We start from the raw sequence: 18,693 nt of genomic DNA, 5'->3' as shown, positions 1-18,693 counted from the left end.
CTCCCCAGGCTGGCTTTGAACTGTGATCCTCAGATCTCAGCCTCCTGAGCAGCTAGGATTACAGGCCTGAGCCACCAATGCCTGGCTCCAAGTGAATTTTTTTTTTTTTTGGTCTGTCATGGGGCTTGAACTCTGGGCTTGGGCACTGTCCCTGTGCTCTTCAGCGAGTGCTCTACTGCTTGAGCCACAGCACCACTTCCAGTTTTCTAGCAGTTTATCGGAGATAAGAGTCTCATGGATTCTCCTGCCCGGGCTGCCTTTGAACCTTGATCCTCAGATCTCAGCCTCCTGAGTAGCTAGAATTACAGGCGTGAGCCACCAGGCTTCCAAGTGAATTTTTGAAACCTTTTAGCTTTGGAATTAAAGATTTTTTGCCAGTCCCAGGGCCTGGGTATGGTCATTGAGCTTCATTTGTTCAAGGCTAATGCTCTACCACTTGAGCCACAGTGCCACTTGTGGCTTTTTCTGTTTATGTGGTACTGAGATTTGAACCCAAGGCTTCATGCATGCTAGACAAACACTTTACCACTAAGCCACATTCCCAGCCCAAGTTGTAAATCTTTAGTTGGAAATAAAATAACAGGGAGCTAGATGCATAGAAGTGTTTTGAAGAAATTTGGATCACAAAACAGAACACAATTAATGACAGAGTATCTCTGGTTTTCTAGGATTTGTACTGTGTTCGCAGTGACCTGGGGAACCTGCTCAAAGCCCTGGGTCGCTTGGAAGAAGCCAAGGTAGGTGTTTGATAGAACACATTTAAACATCAGTATTATGAAAACCTGTACTTTCTGCCAAGTCTTCAACTCTTCATTGCGCTATCTTCACAAAACAGTCCTATGAAACTGAGGAAAACTGTCGACATGACTCACCTCAGACTAGAGCAGGACCAGGCTTTGGCATATCTGTTCTAAATCTGGGGGTAAAGCAAGAACCTGAACATTGTGGAGCCTTTCTGCTGAGCTAGATCATCTTTGTAACACTGGGCTCCGTCATGATCTTATGTGGGAATAAATAACATTCCTTCAAATCTGAGGCTTGCCTGCTGGTGACAAGCAGAGCGCCTGTGATTTGGCTCAAGACTCCTATATGATGCAGGTGCCATTGAAAATGCTGCTCTTCTAAGTCCTTTGTGGCTTGTAAGTGGAGAAGAATTTCATCCAAATGTTACCCTGTAATACTGGCATTTAAAATTTCTTATTTAACCTTACTCCCTTCATCTTCCTTACCCTTTTTGACAGTGGAAGAAAGGCTATTAAAATTATTGCAAGTTATTAATTGGAATATCCTGCCCTTCTTGTCCCTACTCCTTCCCCAAGTTTTCTTTTTCTTCTTTTCCAATCCTAGTTGTTTACCTTCCTTTCTTCCTCACTTCCTTCTTTTATTCCTCCCTACCCCACCTCCTTAAAAAAAAAGTGAGAAGGACAAAGCTGGTTTGTTTGGGAAATGGACTGATCGAAAGAAAACTTGCCAAAGTGGAAAGGTGGCTTTTAGCATTCTGTGTTTCCAAATAATTAATTTGAATACCAGGTTGGGTTAATTAAAGCTTTTGGAATAATTTACAATTAAATTTACAAATGCAATTGTCTTGTTACAAGCCACCTTACGCAACCGCGCTGCAGGGGTGAGGAGTGGGGAGAAACCAGAATGCTTCTGAAACTCCCACCTGTTGCTCTGAGCCCCACGCGCATGCTAATGCGTGGAGTGTATGCGCAGCGTAGCTGTCTGTTTGCTTCATTCATACAGGGAGGGAGAAGGCTTTTTAGTACTCTCTAATGTTAAAAGGCACTAGTTTTAAGTGCATAGCTCATAAATTCTGCTGACACTTTGGATTAACCTTCTGTAGGTTTCCAGCTAATGAATTGTAATTGATTTCAGTCTTAGCTGATAAATCTAATTGGTAATTTATAGAACAAATATTTAATAAGCTCCTATTAATTGTCACCCCACCAAGCGGACAGCTAACATGAATTGCACTTCACTGCAGCTTTAGAGATCGGTTTAGGCTGAGACATTGCGCCTGCCTTAGGTTGCTGACTTCTTTATTTCAGAGCTCTGGAGACACCTAGTTTGAAAAATGTTATTGTTTTTTTTTTGTTTTTTTTTTTTTTGTGAGAACTTAGTACACAAGAAACTATTCTCGAGTGAAATGCAATGTATTTCTTTTGTAATCAGTGCATTTGAAATTTCAAGCCAGCATATTCCTAGTAGATGGAAACAAAATTAAGTTGTCTTTATAGAAAACAAAGAGCCTTTCTTCCAGCAAAAAAAAAAAATCCCTGCTGTATGCAATAGCCCTGATTAACCCTCTCCCTTCTGCATGTTTCCCATGTTACAGACTTGAGACTGTCCTCATTCCCATATGTAATAGACATCCAAAGAATTTCAATTGCTTTGTTGAACTTTTACTAATGATCTTGTTTTTATTTTCTCTCTTGTTTTTGGTTTTTCACCATTGATATTGTATTTAGAAGGTTTCAGGTGGGTGAAACCTCCTATTCCATGCGTAAGGTGCCTCGCTGAAGGGAGCTCGAGGCCTGGATCTAGGGCAGACACACAACCTCCTCCTCCTCTTCCAGCAAGGAACGCACCGAAAAGTCACATGATGAGAGATATGGTAACGGGTTTGTAACTGCCACAGCAAAACAATTTGCCTCCATGCCTGAATCTTCTGTCTTGTGGCTTCAGAAACAGCTTAAAATAATTTTATTTACAAGCAAGTTATATAAACGAATGTTTTATACTATAGCCACAATTCTATCAAAGATAAGTAAAAGTTAATTAAGATATTAAAAATTATTAGAGATAATTTACTAGTAAAAGCTTCTAACTCTTCTTGTTGTTCATTTTTTTTCCTTTTTTTCTTCTTTGTTTGGATTGCAGCATTCTGCTCTTCTGATGATGCGCTGTGACCCTGCAGTAGCGCAAAGGCTGCGCAGCGTTAATGCGCGTTGCGTGCGAATGAGCCCCTGTGAACGGTTGACTAGATGAGTAATCTGATTGACTGGCTCCCTCAGTCCTATTCTGTAGCCTTTTTGGATAAAATTGGGTTTTAACATACCTTGAGTCCAACTAATCTCATTAAGCAAATATTCTCTATGTGGGCCTGTCTAGTAGATTAATGGATCTGGTTGGCCGTTTGCTGCGTCTAGGGGTGTTCTATGTAGCGCAGCAGTTCGCAGCGATTGCGCAGAGCGATGCTGTTAGGTGGCGCAAGCGATGTTTGCGCTTGCATTACAGGGACCTCAACCTAGGTGCAGTCCTGTCATGTGAGGTTTCAGCTTTAGTCCTCTGAAGACACCGGAATCTGACTCAGTATAGTTTTGATGTTAGTGAGACATTTCCCCAGATGTGTTTCATAGCGTTTTTTACAGTGCTCAGTGAGAGAGGAGTTTCATGGTCAACTAAGTTTTTAGAGTACCCTTTAGTGTTATTAAAAGGCTTAGGGGAGTCCTGTAGTAAAGAAACCTGTATTCCTAATTTATTTGTTTATGAAAATCCTCCCTCCCCTGCTAGTGATACTTTCTACACCTTCTAGAACATGCTTTGTGAAACAGTGGAGGTAGCAATACTTAGCCTGAATTGTTGCCCTCAAGAATTACTTGAAAGCATTATCAGATCCCCTCGGTGTTGAGGTAAGAAGTCCAGCCATAGTTTTTCAGCAGCTGACCTCCCAGACAAGACCCAATGAAAGGGTTGGTCATTGGTTGGCAGAACTGAACATGATGGTTTGCACTTGGGTTCTGGTGGCGCAGGCGCAGGAGCAGCCAGCTGTGGCAGCGCATTAGTTTTGGCGCAGGCGAGCCTATGCTGCAGGGTCACTTTTGGCTGGTCAGAGAAGGAATAATGATATCACCTTCTTCCCCTCCCCAATCTTTTTTTTTCCCCCTTTTACAAATTTTCCCCTTTCCCTTTACCTCCTTCCCCTCCCATCTTCTTTCATTAACCCCTCCAAAGGCATGTTATTTGAAAGCAATTGAGACACAACCGAACTTTGCAGTAGCCTGGAGTAATCTTGGCTGTGTTTTCAATGCACAAGGGGAGATTTGGCTTGCAATCCATCACTTTGAAAAGGTTAGTCATTAATAACTGGTGCTCTGACCAGACTAAAATAATCATCCTTTACATATCTAGCCACATAATGTCTTTGTTTCTCTGGTAGTATTGGAGCATTTGCTACATAGTGTATAATAGTTTCCAATTTTACATTGAGAATGTAGTTAAATAATTGTCTTTTTTTGCTGGGGAGGGGAGTTCCAGTTTTGGGGCTTAAATTCAGCTTGGACACTGTCCCAGAGCTTTTTTTTTTTTTTTTTTACATTTTATTATTATTATTATCTTTAAGTAGTTGTACAAAGAAGTTCCCATTCTACAAAACAGTACATGAGTACAAGGTGTCTGACAACATTGTCACCCATCCCTGTCCCTGAGCCTTTTTACTCATCACTAGCTCTCTGCCATTTTGAGCCAGAGTGCCACTTCTGATTTTCTGGTGGTTAACTGCAGACGAGTCTCATAGACTTTTCTGCCTGGGCTGGTTTTGAACTGCAGTCCTCAAATCTTAGTCTCCTGAGTAGCTAGGATTATAGGCATAAGCCACAGGTACCCAGCTAAAAATGCCTTTTTAAATGGGCAGATTAATCTTAGAAAAGCTGAGCTGCTTGATTAAAAGGCTGATTCAGGTTGGGATAAGAGATGTACAAAATTTCTCTAGAATGCTTTATTATACCAAAGATATTTTGAGATGGGGTATTGCTGTTGGCCTAAGCTGATCTCTAGCTTCTGGGCTGAAGCATTTCTCTAGTCTTCATCTTACCAAGTGCTAGTACTACAAGGTTTGTGCCACTGTACCCAGCTAGGAAGGAACCTTGGAAGTATTACTTGAGTTGTGTTAGAAGGACTTAGTATGCAATTTGCAGAGAGTCCCTCAAAGTTTGAAGATAGGTCTTGAGATAATAGGAATGACTGAAATATGTGAAAAGTTATTAAATGAGCCTGGTGCTGGTGGCTGATGCTTGTAATCCTGGCTACTCAAAAGATAAGATCAGGGAAATTTGAGACTTTGTGTGTGTTGATGTGTGTGTGCACACATTCATGTATGTGCATGCTGATCCTGGGCCCAAACTCAGGACCTGAGCACTGTCCCTGAGCTTTTTTTTTTTTGTCGGTCATGGGGCTTGAACTCTGAGCCTGGGCGTTGTCCCTCAGCTCTTCAACTCTAGGCGAGCGCTCTACCACTTGAGCTACAGCGCCACTTGTCCCTGAGCTTTTGTGCTCAAGGCTAGTGCTTTACCACTTGAACCACAGCTCCATTTCTAGCTCTTTGAGTAGTTTATTGGTGATAAGAATCTCTTGGCCTTTCTTGCTTGGGTTGGTTTGAACTATTATCCTCAGATATCAGCCTCCTGAGTAGTTAGAATTATATGTATGAGCCACCAGCGCCTGGCTAATCTGAGTCTCTTATTTCCCGTTAACCAGTAAAAAGCTGGAAGGGGAGCTATGGCTCAAGTGGTAGAGTGCCAGCCTTGAACAAGAATGTTAAGGGAGTGGAGCTGTGGCTCAAAGTGTTAGTGTGCTGGCCTTGAGTGAAAAAACCCAGGGACAGTGGCCAGGCTGAGTTAAAGCCCCAGTACACACACACACACACACACACACACACACACACACACACACACACACACACACACACACACACACACACACACACACACACACACACACACACACACACACACACACACACACACACACACACACACACACACACACACACACACACACACACACACACACACACACACACACACACACACACACATTCTATCTCTCTCTGTCTCTCATACACACATTTTCTCTCTTCTCCCTCTCCCCTCTCCCCTCCCCCCCTCTCCCCCCCCCCCTCACACACACACAGTTACTAAATGTTTAAATTTGGAAGATAAGTATGCAACTCATTTTAACTGTATTTTTCTTGTCTTTTTTTTTTTTTTCCTTGTCTTTTTTGGTACTGAGGATTGAACCCAGGATGTTGCTCTTGTTAGGCAAGCGCTTTGCCACTCATTTAAAAAAGTGGTTAAAAAGAAAAATACCCTTTTTTGTTGTTAGACCAGGACTTGAACTCAGTTACTGATACTTTGCTCATTGGCTGGCACTCTACCAACCCCCAACCCGTTTTTTTTTTTTTTTTTTTTTTTGGGTCCAGTCGTGGGGCCTGAACTCTGGGCCTGGGCGCTGTCCCTCAGCTCTTCCGCTCAAGGCTAGTGCTCTACCACTTGAGCCACAGCGCCACTTCTGGCTTTTTCCTTTTTGCTTATGGGGTGCTGAGGAATCGAACCCAGGTCCTCATGCATGCAAGGCAAGCGCTCTACCACTGAGCCACCTTCCCAGCCCCCCAACCCCTGTTTTATTTGTTAAGCTTTCTAATTTATTTTAAGATTCCTTAAATGTTGCAAAAATAAGATGTGCAACAAATATGTCATTGTATTCCTAACAAGCCAAACTAAAAGGAAATATTGCATTTCTTTAGTAAATAATGACCAACCCAAGTATTTCTTAGAGTCCAAATGAACATCTTTTTTTTTTTTTTTTTTTTTAAATCAGTTGTGTGGCTTGAATACTGGGCCTGGGCACTTTCCCTGTGCTCTACCCGAGTGCTCTACCGCTTGAGCCACAGGACTAGTCCCAGTTTTCTAGTGGTTTATTAGAGATAAGAGTCTCATGGAGTTTCCTGCTGGGGCTGGCTTTGAACCGTGATCCTCAGATCTTAGCCTCCTGGAGTAGCTAGGATTACAAGTGTGAGCCACTGGTGCCCTGCCAAATGAACATCTTGTACACATCAGGATTAAATTTCTCACTGTCCATCTGATTTTTTTAAAAGACATGGCCTTGCTATGTGGCCCAATCTGGCCTTTAACTCAGGATTCAGGATTCTCTTACCTCCACTCTTCAAGTAGCTGGGATTACAGGTGTGAACTACCATACTTAGTCTCCTATTGTTCTTTAGAAGAGTTAAGATTTGCTAATTGAATGAAACATGCCAGTGATTGCACTATTCTCAGTAAAGTTAGAACAAAACTTGAATTAAAAGATTAGTTTTACTGTTATTTTAAGGTAGTGTACAAAGGAGTTATACTTACATAAGTCAAGTAATGATTATATTTCTTTTTGGACAGTGTCACCCCTTTCCTTGCTGTCTTTCTCTCAGACAAACTTGAATTTTAACTTTGTTTTTGTCAGTTGTGGTGCTTGAACTCATGGCCTGGGTACTGTCTTTGAGCTTTTTGTGCTCAAGGGTAGCACTCATCCACCTTGAGCCACAGCACCACTGCTGTTCAATTTTTTCTTAAGGAACCATTTTTGCTTATAAAAATATAGGAGACATGGAAAGATTTGTTTGCTTGTTTATGCAGTGCTGGGTATGGAACCCAGGTCCTCTAGTATGCTAGACAAGACAGCTATCACTGAACTATACTCCTATTCTGAGAAGTTATATCGATAAAATTGAGGTTTATAGATAGTGATAGGAACCACATGCCTGTAATCCTAGCAACTCAGAATCTTAACATCTCAAGATCAGAGTTCAAATTCAGCGTAGGCATGAAGGTCCATGAAACTGTTACCACTAATTAACCAGTAAAAAAGGGGAAGTGGTAGAGCACCAGTCTTGTTAAGTTTGAGTGTAATTCCTGAGTTTAAGCCCCAGTATAGGCACATAAACAAAATAAAATATGATAGGGTTCAGAAATTAAATGAGAATTATTCTAGAAAATGTATTTGAAAGTCTAAAATGACTTTAAGACTGTGAATGAGAAGTTAATTTGGCAAAATCCTAACATAATTCTAAATAAAATTTTTAGGCTGTTACTCTTGACCCAAATTTTCTGGATGCTTATATAAACTTGGGAAATGTCTTGAAAGAAGCACGCATTTTTGACAGGTGAGATAATCGATGTGTCTTTGCTAAAATTTCTTGTCATTGTTATATTGGGAGTTTGAACTGAAATTATGTTAGTAACAGATTGAAATCTTTTCTTTTCAAACATTTTCCTCCTCTGAGTGTATCTGAGTATGTCTGCTGTGTACCTTTTGTGTATAGGCATTGTTGCCTGATTTTTCCTTGTCTTTCCTGAAAGCCCTTATCCTTTCTCTGAGAGTTGGCATTTCCATTATTGTAAAACTGTTGAAGTGATTATTGCGTGCGTGCGTGCGTGCGTGCGTGCGTGCGTGCGTGCGTGCGTGTGTGTGTGTGTGTGTGTATGTGTATGTGTGTATGTGTGCGTGTGAGGGTCCTTAGGCTTGAACTCAGGACTCGGGCACTGTCCCTGAGCTTTTCTTGCTCAGGACTAACACTCATCACCTGAACCACAGTTCCCCTTCTGGATATTTTGGTAGTTAATAGTTTCATGGACTTTTCTGCCTGGGCTAGGATTACAGGTGTAAACCACTAGCACCTGGCCATGATTATTATTATTTTTAATTTTATCTCATTCAGTAAGCTAAGTAAATCTGGATTTTTAATATTTTGTCAGAAGAAAATCTCTTAAGGGATTAGTCAACCTCTGTGTGAAAAGTACATTTTATAAAGGTGATATTTGGCTTGAGGTTAAGTATAATAAAGAAGAAATTAATTGTAATAGGTTTTAATTAGTTGATACATTTCAGTATAGTATAGCTAGCATGAATTATATTAAAATTAATGTGTACCTTTCTTTATTCACAGAGCTGTTGCAGCTTACCTTCGTGCCCTAAGTTTGAGTCCAAATCATGCAGTGGTGCACGGCAACCTTGCTTGTGTATACTATGAGCAAGGCCTAATAGATCTGGCAATAGACACGTACAGGCGAGCCATTGAACTGCAACCACATTTCCCTGATGCTTACTGCAACCTAGCCAATGCTCTTAAAGAGAAAGGCAGTGTAAGGACTTTTATTCCTTCTGTTGTTACTTCTTTGCTGCTTGGTGGGATTAAGAAAGTCTGTCTGTCTGTACATGTTAAGTACTGAAATGGCTATGTAGTTTGCTTGGAGTTTTGGTTGATGGGAGTACCAAAGATATACATATACATCTTCTAGAGTATTACTAGCCATTAGACTTAGTTACTAAAATTTTTGCAACAGCATCATGGGTAACCTGTGAACCTTCTGTATAGTTTTTTAAGTAGTTATATTTTATATTTTATTTTCCAGGTTGCTGAAGCAGAAGACTGTTATAATACAGCTCTCCGTCTGTGTCCTACTCATGCAGACTCTCTGAACAACTTAGCCAACATCAAACGAGAACAGGGAAACATTGAAGAGGCAGTTCGCTTGTATCGGAAAGCACTAGAAGTATGTTGAGGGTGGTGTGGTTGGGGGTTAAGGTTATATGGTAGTCAAGGGAAAGTAAAGTGTACTGTGTCATCCACTTCTTTTTTTGTATGTGTATGTGAGTATGTGCCACTCTTGGGGATTGAGTTCTGGGCCTGGGTACTATTCCTGGGCATTTGAGCCACAGCTTCACTTGGCTTTTTTGGTGGAAAATCGGGGATAATAACACCACCGACTTTTTTACCCAGGCTGGCTTTGAACCATGATCCTCAGTCTCAGCCTCCTGAATAGTTAGGATTACAGGTGTGAGCCACCATTGCCCAGGTTCATCCAACTCTTTTGTAAAAATAGACAGTGGTTGAGTCATTTGAAAGAGTTCATTGAAGTAATCATGGAGCCAGTAATTGTGTCCTTTTTTTAAAATTTATTTTATTTTATTTTTTTGCTGGTTCTGGGGCTTGAACTCATGACCTTAGTACTGTTCCTGAGCTTCTTTTGCTCAGGGCCAGCACTCTACCACTTGAGCCTCAGCACCACTTCCGGCTTTTTCTGTTTATGTGGTACTGAGGAATCAAACCCAGAGCTCCATGCATGCTAAACAAGTGCTACCACTAAGCCACATTTCCAGCCTAGTAATTATGTCTTGAAGATATTAATGTAAGATCTTGAGGAAATGTAAGATCTTAAGGAAATCCTTATCTATATTGAGTTTATTACTTACACATAGATAAGATCTGTCCAGAGAAATTGACCAGTAAGCTATAGATCAAGAGAAGTTATCAATAAGTAAAGAATGTCAGTGTCTAATGGCTTTAAGGTGGTTAGTAGGAATGGTAGGAGTTTGGAATATAGAGGGGTTTTGGTGGTGCTGGAGTGGTCAGCGTAAACAAGAGGAAGAGGTCTACCTCATGTTTGAAACAAGAAATGATACAAATAGAAGAGGTAGAATTTGAGTTCTTGCCCTTGAAGAATGAATAGAGAAAATATGGAGAAGTATAGGGCCATAAATTACTTGAACAGTGTTCTTAGGGTTATGGGAAGTTACTACTGTTGGTTTAGCAAGTATTTTTTTTTTGTCAGTTGTGGGACTTGAACTCTGGGCCTGGGTGCTGTCCTTGAGCTCTTCAGCTCAAGGGTAGCACTCTACCACTTGAGCCATAGCACCACTTCAAGTGCTCACGGACTTTCCTGCCTGGACTGGCTTTGAACTGGGATCCTCAGATCTCAAATCTCCTGAGTAGCTAGGATTATAGGCAATAGCCACTGGTGCCCAGCTTTTTTTAACTTAATACTGCTCACTTATAGGTTTTTCCAGAGTTTGCCGCTGCCCATTCAAATTTAGCAAGTGTCCTACAACAGCAGGGCAAACTGCAGGAAGCTCTGATGCATTATAAGGAAGCTATTCGGTAAGAAACTCACAGCCTTATTATTTATTTTTTTCTTTTCTAGTATTTAATTTACCAATGTTTGGTATTTAGCAAATGCTAAAATGACTTTTCTTTTTTCCCAGTTCTGGGGATCAAATCCAGTGCTTCACATGTTAGTCATTCAGTCTACCACTGTGTAACCACATTCCTAGTTTCTAAAATGGCATTTAATACTAATAGAACAAGTTAATATTCTCGAGATTAGAGGTTTTAGTACTAGATAAGTAAAACCTTTGTCCTCTCCTTCAGAATCAGCCCTACCTTTGCTGATGCTTACTCTAACATGGGAAATACTCTGAAGGAGATGCAGGATGTTCAGGGAGCTCTGCAGTGTTATACACGTGCCATACAGATTAACCCTGCATTTGCAGATGCCCACAGCAATTTGGCTTCCATACACAAGGTACTTCTGTTTACTATCGTATGTTCATCTTAACACTGAATGTTTAATTTTAGAAACGTCTTACTGTTCCATTTTATTTATTTCTAGGATTCAGGGAATATTCCAGAAGCAATAGCTTCTTATCGTACGGCTCTGAAACTTAAGCCTGATTTTCCTGATGCTTATTGTAACTTGGCTCATTGCTTACAGGTAAATAATAACAGGCCAGTAATTGTATTTCAGTATTGTAATCACTGTTAATTATTAGGACCATAATAATCCACACCTAACTGGAGATAATAAAATATTAAATGCTTGAATAGGATTTTCAGCATAATAACTTCTTTTTGCTTCTATCTAGATTGTCTGTGATTGGACAGACTATGATGAGCGAATGAAGAAATTGGTCAGTATTGTGGCTGACCAGTTAGAAAAGAATAGGTTGCCTTCTGTGCACCCTCATCATAGTATGCTGTATCCTCTTTCTCATGGCTTCAGGAAGGCTATTGCTGAGAGGCATGGAAACCTCTGCTTGGATAAGGTGTGATTTTTTTTTTTTAATCTTTGTAAACTAAAAACAGATTGAGGAAACTGCAGATGTAATGGATGGTTGAAGGAATAAGATGAATACACCCAGGCTGAGAAATGAGACTTTGTCAGCTACCTTCTCTTGTGTCCTGAGTGTAACCTCCTTCACCTGGAAGGATGGAATCCTTAACTTAGAACATTAACACATCTATGTTACTTTCCTTTATATTGAAAACTATGATTTTTTGGGGGGGGTCCGGTCATGGGGCCTGAACTCTGGGCCTGGGTGCTGTCCCTCAGCTCTTCAGCTCAAGGCTAGCGCTCTACCATTTGAGCCACAGCGCCACTTCTGGCTTTTTTCTTTTTGCTTATGTGGTGCTGAGGAATCAAACCCAGGGCCTCATGCATGCAAGACAAGCGCTCTACCACTGAGCCACCTTCCCAGCCCCATTATGATGTTTAATTATGTGGTATTTTCCTCTTCGAGAATAAGAATAGTGCTTGATCATTAGAATTTGGAATTTGCTCCAGAAAAGAGAGAGAGAGAGAGAGAGAGAGTGTGGGTGTGTGTGTGGGTGTGGATGTGTGGTGTGTGTACTTTTTTTGTTGGTCATGAGGCTTGAACTCTGGGCCTGGGTGGTGTCCCTGAGCTCTTCAGCTCAAGGCTAGCACTCTACTATTTGAGCCACAGTGTTACTTCTGGTTTTCAGGTAGTTTATTGCAGATAAGAGTCTCACAGATTTTCCTGTCCAGACTGACTTTGAACTCAGCCTTCTGAATAGCTAGGATAACAAGCCTGAGCCACTGGCTTAGGGCTATATATATTTTTTGCCAGTCCTGGAGCTTGAACTCAGGGCTTGACACTGTCCCTGAGCTTCTTTTGCTCAAGGCTAGTGATAGCACCACTTTTGGCCTTTTCTATTCATGTGGTACTGAGGAGTTGAATCCAGGACTTCATGCCTGCTAGGCAAGCACTGTACCTCTAAATCACATTCCTAGCCCAACATGTAATTTAAAAACAAAGTGCCTCCCTGAACAGGGTTTTTTTGTTCTCTGTTCACCATACTTCATTACTACAAGTTTTAGATTTTCTCAGGCTATTTGATAGGTCTTAGGAACAGGTGATGTAATAAGCATATTACATGAACCAAGGTTGTATTAAACTTGCTAAATGATGTTTTCTTAGACTTTACATTCAGTAGGTATAGAATGTCTGCTATATTTGTTTTCTTAGATGTAAATATACATATATGCTTTACAAATGAGCATGGTTTCTGTTGGTAGATTAACGTCCTTCATAAACCACCATATGAGCATCCAAAAGACTTGAAGCTCAGTGATGGTCGATTACGTGTAGGATATGTGAGTTCTGACTTTGGGAATCATCCTACTTCTCACCTCATGCAGTCTATTCCAGGCATGCACAATCCGGATAAATTTGAGGTAAGACTAATGTTTCTCTAGAATCATTATTTTTTGAACAAATGCTGAGCATGGTGGTTCATGCCTATAATCCCTGCACTGGGGAGTCTAAAGCAGGTGGATTGCAAGCTTGAGGCCAGCCTGAGCTACATAGTGAGTTCCAGGCCTACTTGGGCTGGCAAAACCATGTCTCAAATACAAAAATAACCTACGGCAGTGGCTTTACTGATTCCTTAGGTGTTAAACTAAGAGTCTTTGGAACTATTGGAACCAAGATTAATAAGTATATTTTATACTACCTTTCAGGTATTTTGTTATGCCCTGAGCCCAGATGATGGTACAAACTTTAGAGTGAAGGTGATGGCAGAAGCCAATCATTTCATTGACCTTTCTCAGGTAGGTGAAGCTGTGTGTGTGTGGGGGGGGGGGGGCCATAAGTGTAGGTGTGGCTTAGGGCTTGAATTCAAGGTCTGTCCCTGAACTTCTTTTGATAAAGGCTAGTGATCTACTTGCCATAGCGCCAATTCTAGTTTTCTGGTACTTAACTGGGGATAAGAGTCTCATAAGTTTCCTGCTCAGACTGGATTTGAACCATAATCCTCAGATCTCAGCCAGCTGAGTAGCTAAGATTACAGGCATGAGCTGCACAGGTGCCTGGTATAGTCTATATTTTTGGTACTAAGTATTAAACATGAACTGCTATATGCAAGAGGGTTTAGGGTGGTTTTATTTTCTTGTTCATTTACGTTTATATTGTCATGGTTTTTGCTGAAGTTGCAAATAAAACATAAATGTAATATATTTGTGCTTAGATGTATAATTGCCAGACATTGAGCCAGCACTTTTTCCCCCTTTTTGATCTGAAGTGTGTGTGTGTGTGTGTGTGTGTGTGTGTGTGTGTGTGTGTGTGTGTGTGTGTGTGTGTGTGTGTGTGTGTGTGTGTGTGTGTGTGTGTGTGTGTGTGTGTGTGTGTGTGTGTGTGTATGCGTCTGTATCAGTTTTTGGGCTTGAACTCAGGATCTGAGTGCTGTCCCTGAGCTGCTTTTTTGTTTGTTTTTGGCGGTTATAGGCTGGGATGTTGTTCCTGAGCTTTTTTTGCTCAAGGCTAGCACTCTACCCTTTTGGGCTACAACTCTACTTCTAGTTTTTGAGTAGTTAATTGGAGATAAGAGTCTCATGGGTACTTTTCTGCTTGGATTGGCTTTGAACCATGATCTTCAAATCTCAGCCTCCTGAGTAGCTAGGATTACAAGTGTGGGTCCCTAAGTTTTTTTTTTTTTTTTCTCAAGGGTAGCACTCTACCAGTTGAGCCACAGCTATACTTCTGTTTTTCCGGGGTGGGGTGTGGGGAGGCTTGGTAAGGGGTTGTTAGTTTACTAGAGGATAGAATATCAAGGACTTTCATGCCAGAGCTGGTTTCAAACCACAATTCTCAGATCTTAGTCTGTCTCTTTTTGTTTTCAAGTCTCTCTTTTTGTTTTAAAAACAGAGGGGTTACAGTTACAGAAGTCAGGTAAAGAGTGCATTTCTTTGTGGACAATGTAACGGTTTCCTTCACTCTCTCCCTGTTAGTTTTTCCCTCCTGTCCCTACCCACAAGTTGTATAGTTCATTTTTAACAGTGTCTGGTGAGTACTACTGTTGCAGTTCCTCCTCTTACTCTCCTAAAGACATAAATGAACAAAGATAAAAAGAAAACAAAACCAGCAACAAAGATAAAGCTTCTTGTTTCCATTTCCTGGAGTTCATATAGATAAATATTATTTTATATGATCAGATGCACATAGGCATTGCACCTTTGTGCTCTTCTCCTAAGAGTATCCTCCTTTAGTCTCACTGCATGTGAATGTCTAGAATCCTGTATAATTTATCATGTCCTTGTGTATTTTAAGATTTCGGTCTTTTAAGGTACTAGGAACTTAAACTTGACTTAAGGTTAACTTGAACACGAACTTAAGGTGCTAGCTCTGAAGTGGTGCTGTGGATCAAGTGGTAGAGCGCTAGCCTCGAGCTGAAGAGCTGAGCTGAGGAACAGCACCCAGGCCCAGAGTTCAGGCCCATGACTGATAAAAAACAACAATAACAACAACAAAACAAAAGGTGCTAGCTTTGAACTTGTATTTGCTAGGCAGGTGCTCTACTACTTGAACCATGCCTCTAGTCTTGAGTCAGTACTTCTGTTAGAACAAATAATAATATTAGCTAAATAAATTAACAAAATAAAGAATAAACAAGCCATTTAAAGAAAATAAATGAAGTATGATTTTTTTTTTAAGACATTTGCCTTTGCTTGTCTTCTGTACTTGACTCTGTTCTTTTTTTTACTTATCTTCTATACTTGGCTCTACTTTTTCCTCTAAGTGCAATTTTATGGTAAATTAAGGTTGAAATCTGTGTGGGAATTAAATTTGCTGAGTTTATATGTCTAATTTTATAGGCTTTATTGGTCACTTTGGTGACTAATAAAGATAATATGCAGTATAAATAGATGAGTGACATTTGCATATATATATATATATATATATATATATATATATATATATATATATATAGATGAGTGACATAGTATAGACAGCTGACACATTTATACATACACATCTGTATACATGGATGTATTTATGTTTGTGTGTATGCACTGAAGTCCTAGCAGAAACGTTGTAAGACTCTTGTAACTTAATAGTATGCACCAGTGGTGGCTCATGCATATAGTCCTAGATACTCAGAATGCCTGAGATTTGAAGATCATGGTTTGAAGCCAGCCCAGGCAGGAAAGTCTGTGAGACTCATCTCCAATTAATCACAAAAAAGTGGGAAGTGGTGCTGTGGCGCAAGTGGTAGAGTTCTAGCCTTGAGCAAAAGGAGCTCAGGGACAGTGCCCAGGCCTAAAGTTCAAGCCCCAGGACCAAAAAGAAAAAAAACATAGTATGCACTAACATGTTTTGCATCATGGCAGTTGCTTCAGAAGTACACTTGTCCATATTTTTCTTTGTGTTTAATTTGTGGCTTGGTTTGATTTCTTTAATTTTCCTGTTTCAGTCTTCTAAGTGCTTGGTTTATAGGTAGGCAACCCCTCACCTACCTCTGTCCATTAAAAAAATTTTTTTTTCATTTATCATTTCTGTTTTGCTTTCTGGCCATTTGAAAAATATAATTAAGTAACTGTACTACAATGAGGTTAACAATTACAAGTGCCAGGGGCTGGGAAGGTGGCTCAGTGGTAGAGCGCTTGCCTTGCATGCATGAGGCCCTGGGTTCGATTCCTCAGCACCACATAAGCAAAAAGAAAAAAGCCGGAAGTGGCGCTGTGGCTCAAGTGGTAGAGCGCTAGCCTTGAGCTGAAGAGCTGAGGGACAGTGCCCGGGCCCAGAGTTCAGGCCCCATGACCGGACCCCCGCAAAAAACGAAAAAAACAAAAAACAAAAACAAAAAAAAAACATTTACAAGTGACAGGTTATAAATACAATACTTCTTGATCACTGTTACCCCTTTCTTCCCCTCCTTTCCCCTCTGCTCTATCCTCAAGTTATGTAGTTCATTTTTTGTATAATATACATTGAATATTGCATTAGCTCTGTATTAGCTTACCTTTCTTCCCTCCATTTGTATAATCCCCTTCTCATTGCCCTCCCCACCAAAACACATTTGAACTTCCTGGAATTCATTTTGATAAACTGTATTGTTTGTTCAGTGGAGTTATGCCTTTGAACTCCTCAAGTATACCACCCTTTAGTCTATTCACGTAGTTACAGAGCCTTGTATTTGTATTTTAGATCTAGCTACCACTTAAGAGAAAAATTATGCACCATTTTTCTGTCTGAGCCTGACTTATTTCATCTAGTATTTTATTCTAGGTCTATCCATTTCCCTGCAAATGACAAGAATATTCTTTCTAGCTAGGCACCGGTGGCTCACACCTGTAATCCTGCCTACTCAGGAGACTGAGATCTGAGGATCATGGTTCAAAACTAGCCTGGGCAAGGAAAGCCGTTACTGCCAATAAACTACTTAGAAAAAACTGGAAGCAGTGCTGTGGCTCAAGTGGTAGAGCTCTAGCATTGAGCTCAGAGAGGCTCAGGTACAGAGCCCAGGCCCTAAGTTCAAGTTCCAGGTCTGGAAAAAAAAAAAAAAGGAATATTCTTTCTAGTGGATGAGTAAAAGTCATTGTATATTTGTACTGCTCATTCATTGTTATGGCATCTGGGCTGTTTCCAAAAATTGGCTATTGTGAATAGAGCATATGCTTTTACTGTATCCTGACATGCAATATTTGGGGTAGATTTCCAAGATTTGTATTGCTGGATCATAGGGTAGTTCTATGTTTAGTTTTTTTTTGGGGGGGGGGGTCCGGTTGTGGGGCCTGAACTCTGGGCCTGGGCGCTGTCCCTCAGCTCTTCAGCTCAAGGCTAGCGCTCTACCACTTGAGCCACAGCCCCACTTCCGGCTTTTTTTTTTTTGCTTATGTGGTGCAGAGGAATCGAACCCAGGGCCTCAGGCATGCAAGGCAAGCGCTCTACCACTGAGCCACCTTCCCAGCCCTGTTGAGTTTTTTAAAAAATTTAATTTTTATTATAAAGATGATATACAGGGCTGGGAACGTGGCTTAGTGTAGAGTGCTTGCCTAGCATGCATGAAACCCTGGGTTTGATTCCTCAGTACCACATAAACAGAAAAACGTGGAAGTGGCGCTGTGGCTCAAGAGGTAGAGTGCTGTCCTTGAACAAAAGAAGCTCAGGAACAGTGCCCCAAGACTGTTAAAAGAAAAGAAAGAAAGAATTGTACTCTTTATTTGACTTACATAACTGTAACCCCTTCGTATAGCACTTTTTTTTTTTTTGCCAGTCCTGGGGCTTGAAAACTGAGGGCCTAGGGGCTGGGAAGGTGGCTCAGTGGTAGAGCGCTTGCCTTGCATGCCTGAGGCCCTGGGTTTGATTCCTCTGCACCACATAAGCAAAAAGAAAAAAGCCGGAAGTGGCGCTGTGGCTCAAGTGGTAGAGCACTATCCTTGAGCGGAAGAGCTGAGGGACAGCGCACAGGCCCAGAGTTCAGGCCCCATGACTGGACCCAAGAAAACTGAGGGCCTGGGCTGTCTCTGAGCCTCTCTGTGCTTCAAGGCTAGCACTAAACCATGTGAGTCATAGCACCACTTCTGTTTTTTTCTGTTTATCCAGGGCTTCATGCATGCTAGGCAAGCAATTTACCACTCAACTACATTCCCAGCCCTAAAGAGTACATTTCCTTTGACAATGTAACCCTTTCCCTTCCCTTACTCTCTCCCAATTTTTCCCTCCCATTCCCACCTATAACTTGTATAGTTAATTTTCAACACTGTGTCCAGTGAGTATGTTTTTTCTTTTTTTCTTTTTGCTGGTACTGGGGCTTGAACTCAAGGTCTGGGCTCTCTGTCCTTGATCTTCTCTGTGCTCAGGGCTAGTGCTCTACCACTTGAACCATAGCACTACTTCCAGCCTTTTCTGAATAGTTTATTGGAAAGAAGAGTTTCACCAACTTTCCGCCTGAGTTGGCTTTGAACCTTGATCCTCAGATCTCAGCATCCTAAGTAGGTAGGACATGTTTAGTTCTTTGAGAAATCTCCAAACTGCCTTCTTCCAGAGTGGTTGTACTAGTTTACT

General features: G+C 41.0%; 1 protein-coding gene across 4 annotated transcripts in view; it reads left to right on the top strand.

Moving 5' to 3' along the window:
• Window positions 1–18,693, top strand: part of Ogt (O-linked N-acetylglucosamine (GlcNAc) transferase) — a 53,667-nt gene that overhangs the window by 13,057 nt on the left and 21,917 nt on the right. For all 4 annotated transcript variants that reach the window (XM_042694851.1, XM_042694850.1, XM_042694853.1 and 1 more), the window contains exons 4-14: window positions 669–737; window positions 3,958–4,074; window positions 7,857–7,936; window positions 8,720–8,915; window positions 9,186–9,326; window positions 10,611–10,711; window positions 10,982–11,135; window positions 11,223–11,324; window positions 11,476–11,655; window positions 12,927–13,085; window positions 13,371–13,460. In XM_042694851.1, coding sequence (XP_042550785.1) covers window positions 669–737; window positions 3,958–4,074; window positions 7,857–7,936; window positions 8,720–8,915; window positions 9,186–9,326; window positions 10,611–10,711; window positions 10,982–11,135; window positions 11,223–11,324; window positions 11,476–11,655; window positions 12,927–13,085; window positions 13,371–13,460 — 1,389 coding nt within the window. The remainder of the gene's footprint in view (window positions 1–668; window positions 738–3,957; window positions 4,075–7,856; window positions 7,937–8,719; window positions 8,916–9,185; window positions 9,327–10,610; window positions 10,712–10,981; window positions 11,136–11,222; window positions 11,325–11,475; window positions 11,656–12,926; window positions 13,086–13,370; window positions 13,461–18,693) is intronic.

Source organism: Dipodomys spectabilis, unplaced genomic scaffold (genome assembly GCF_019054845.1).
Source record: "Dipodomys spectabilis isolate Male_0828 unplaced genomic scaffold, ASM1905484v1 ptg000176l, whole genome shotgun sequence".
In the NCBI taxonomy this organism is placed as follows: Eukaryota; Metazoa; Chordata; class Mammalia; order Rodentia; family Heteromyidae; genus Dipodomys; species Dipodomys spectabilis.
This window is presented reverse-complemented; position numbering and strand designations above follow the sequence as displayed.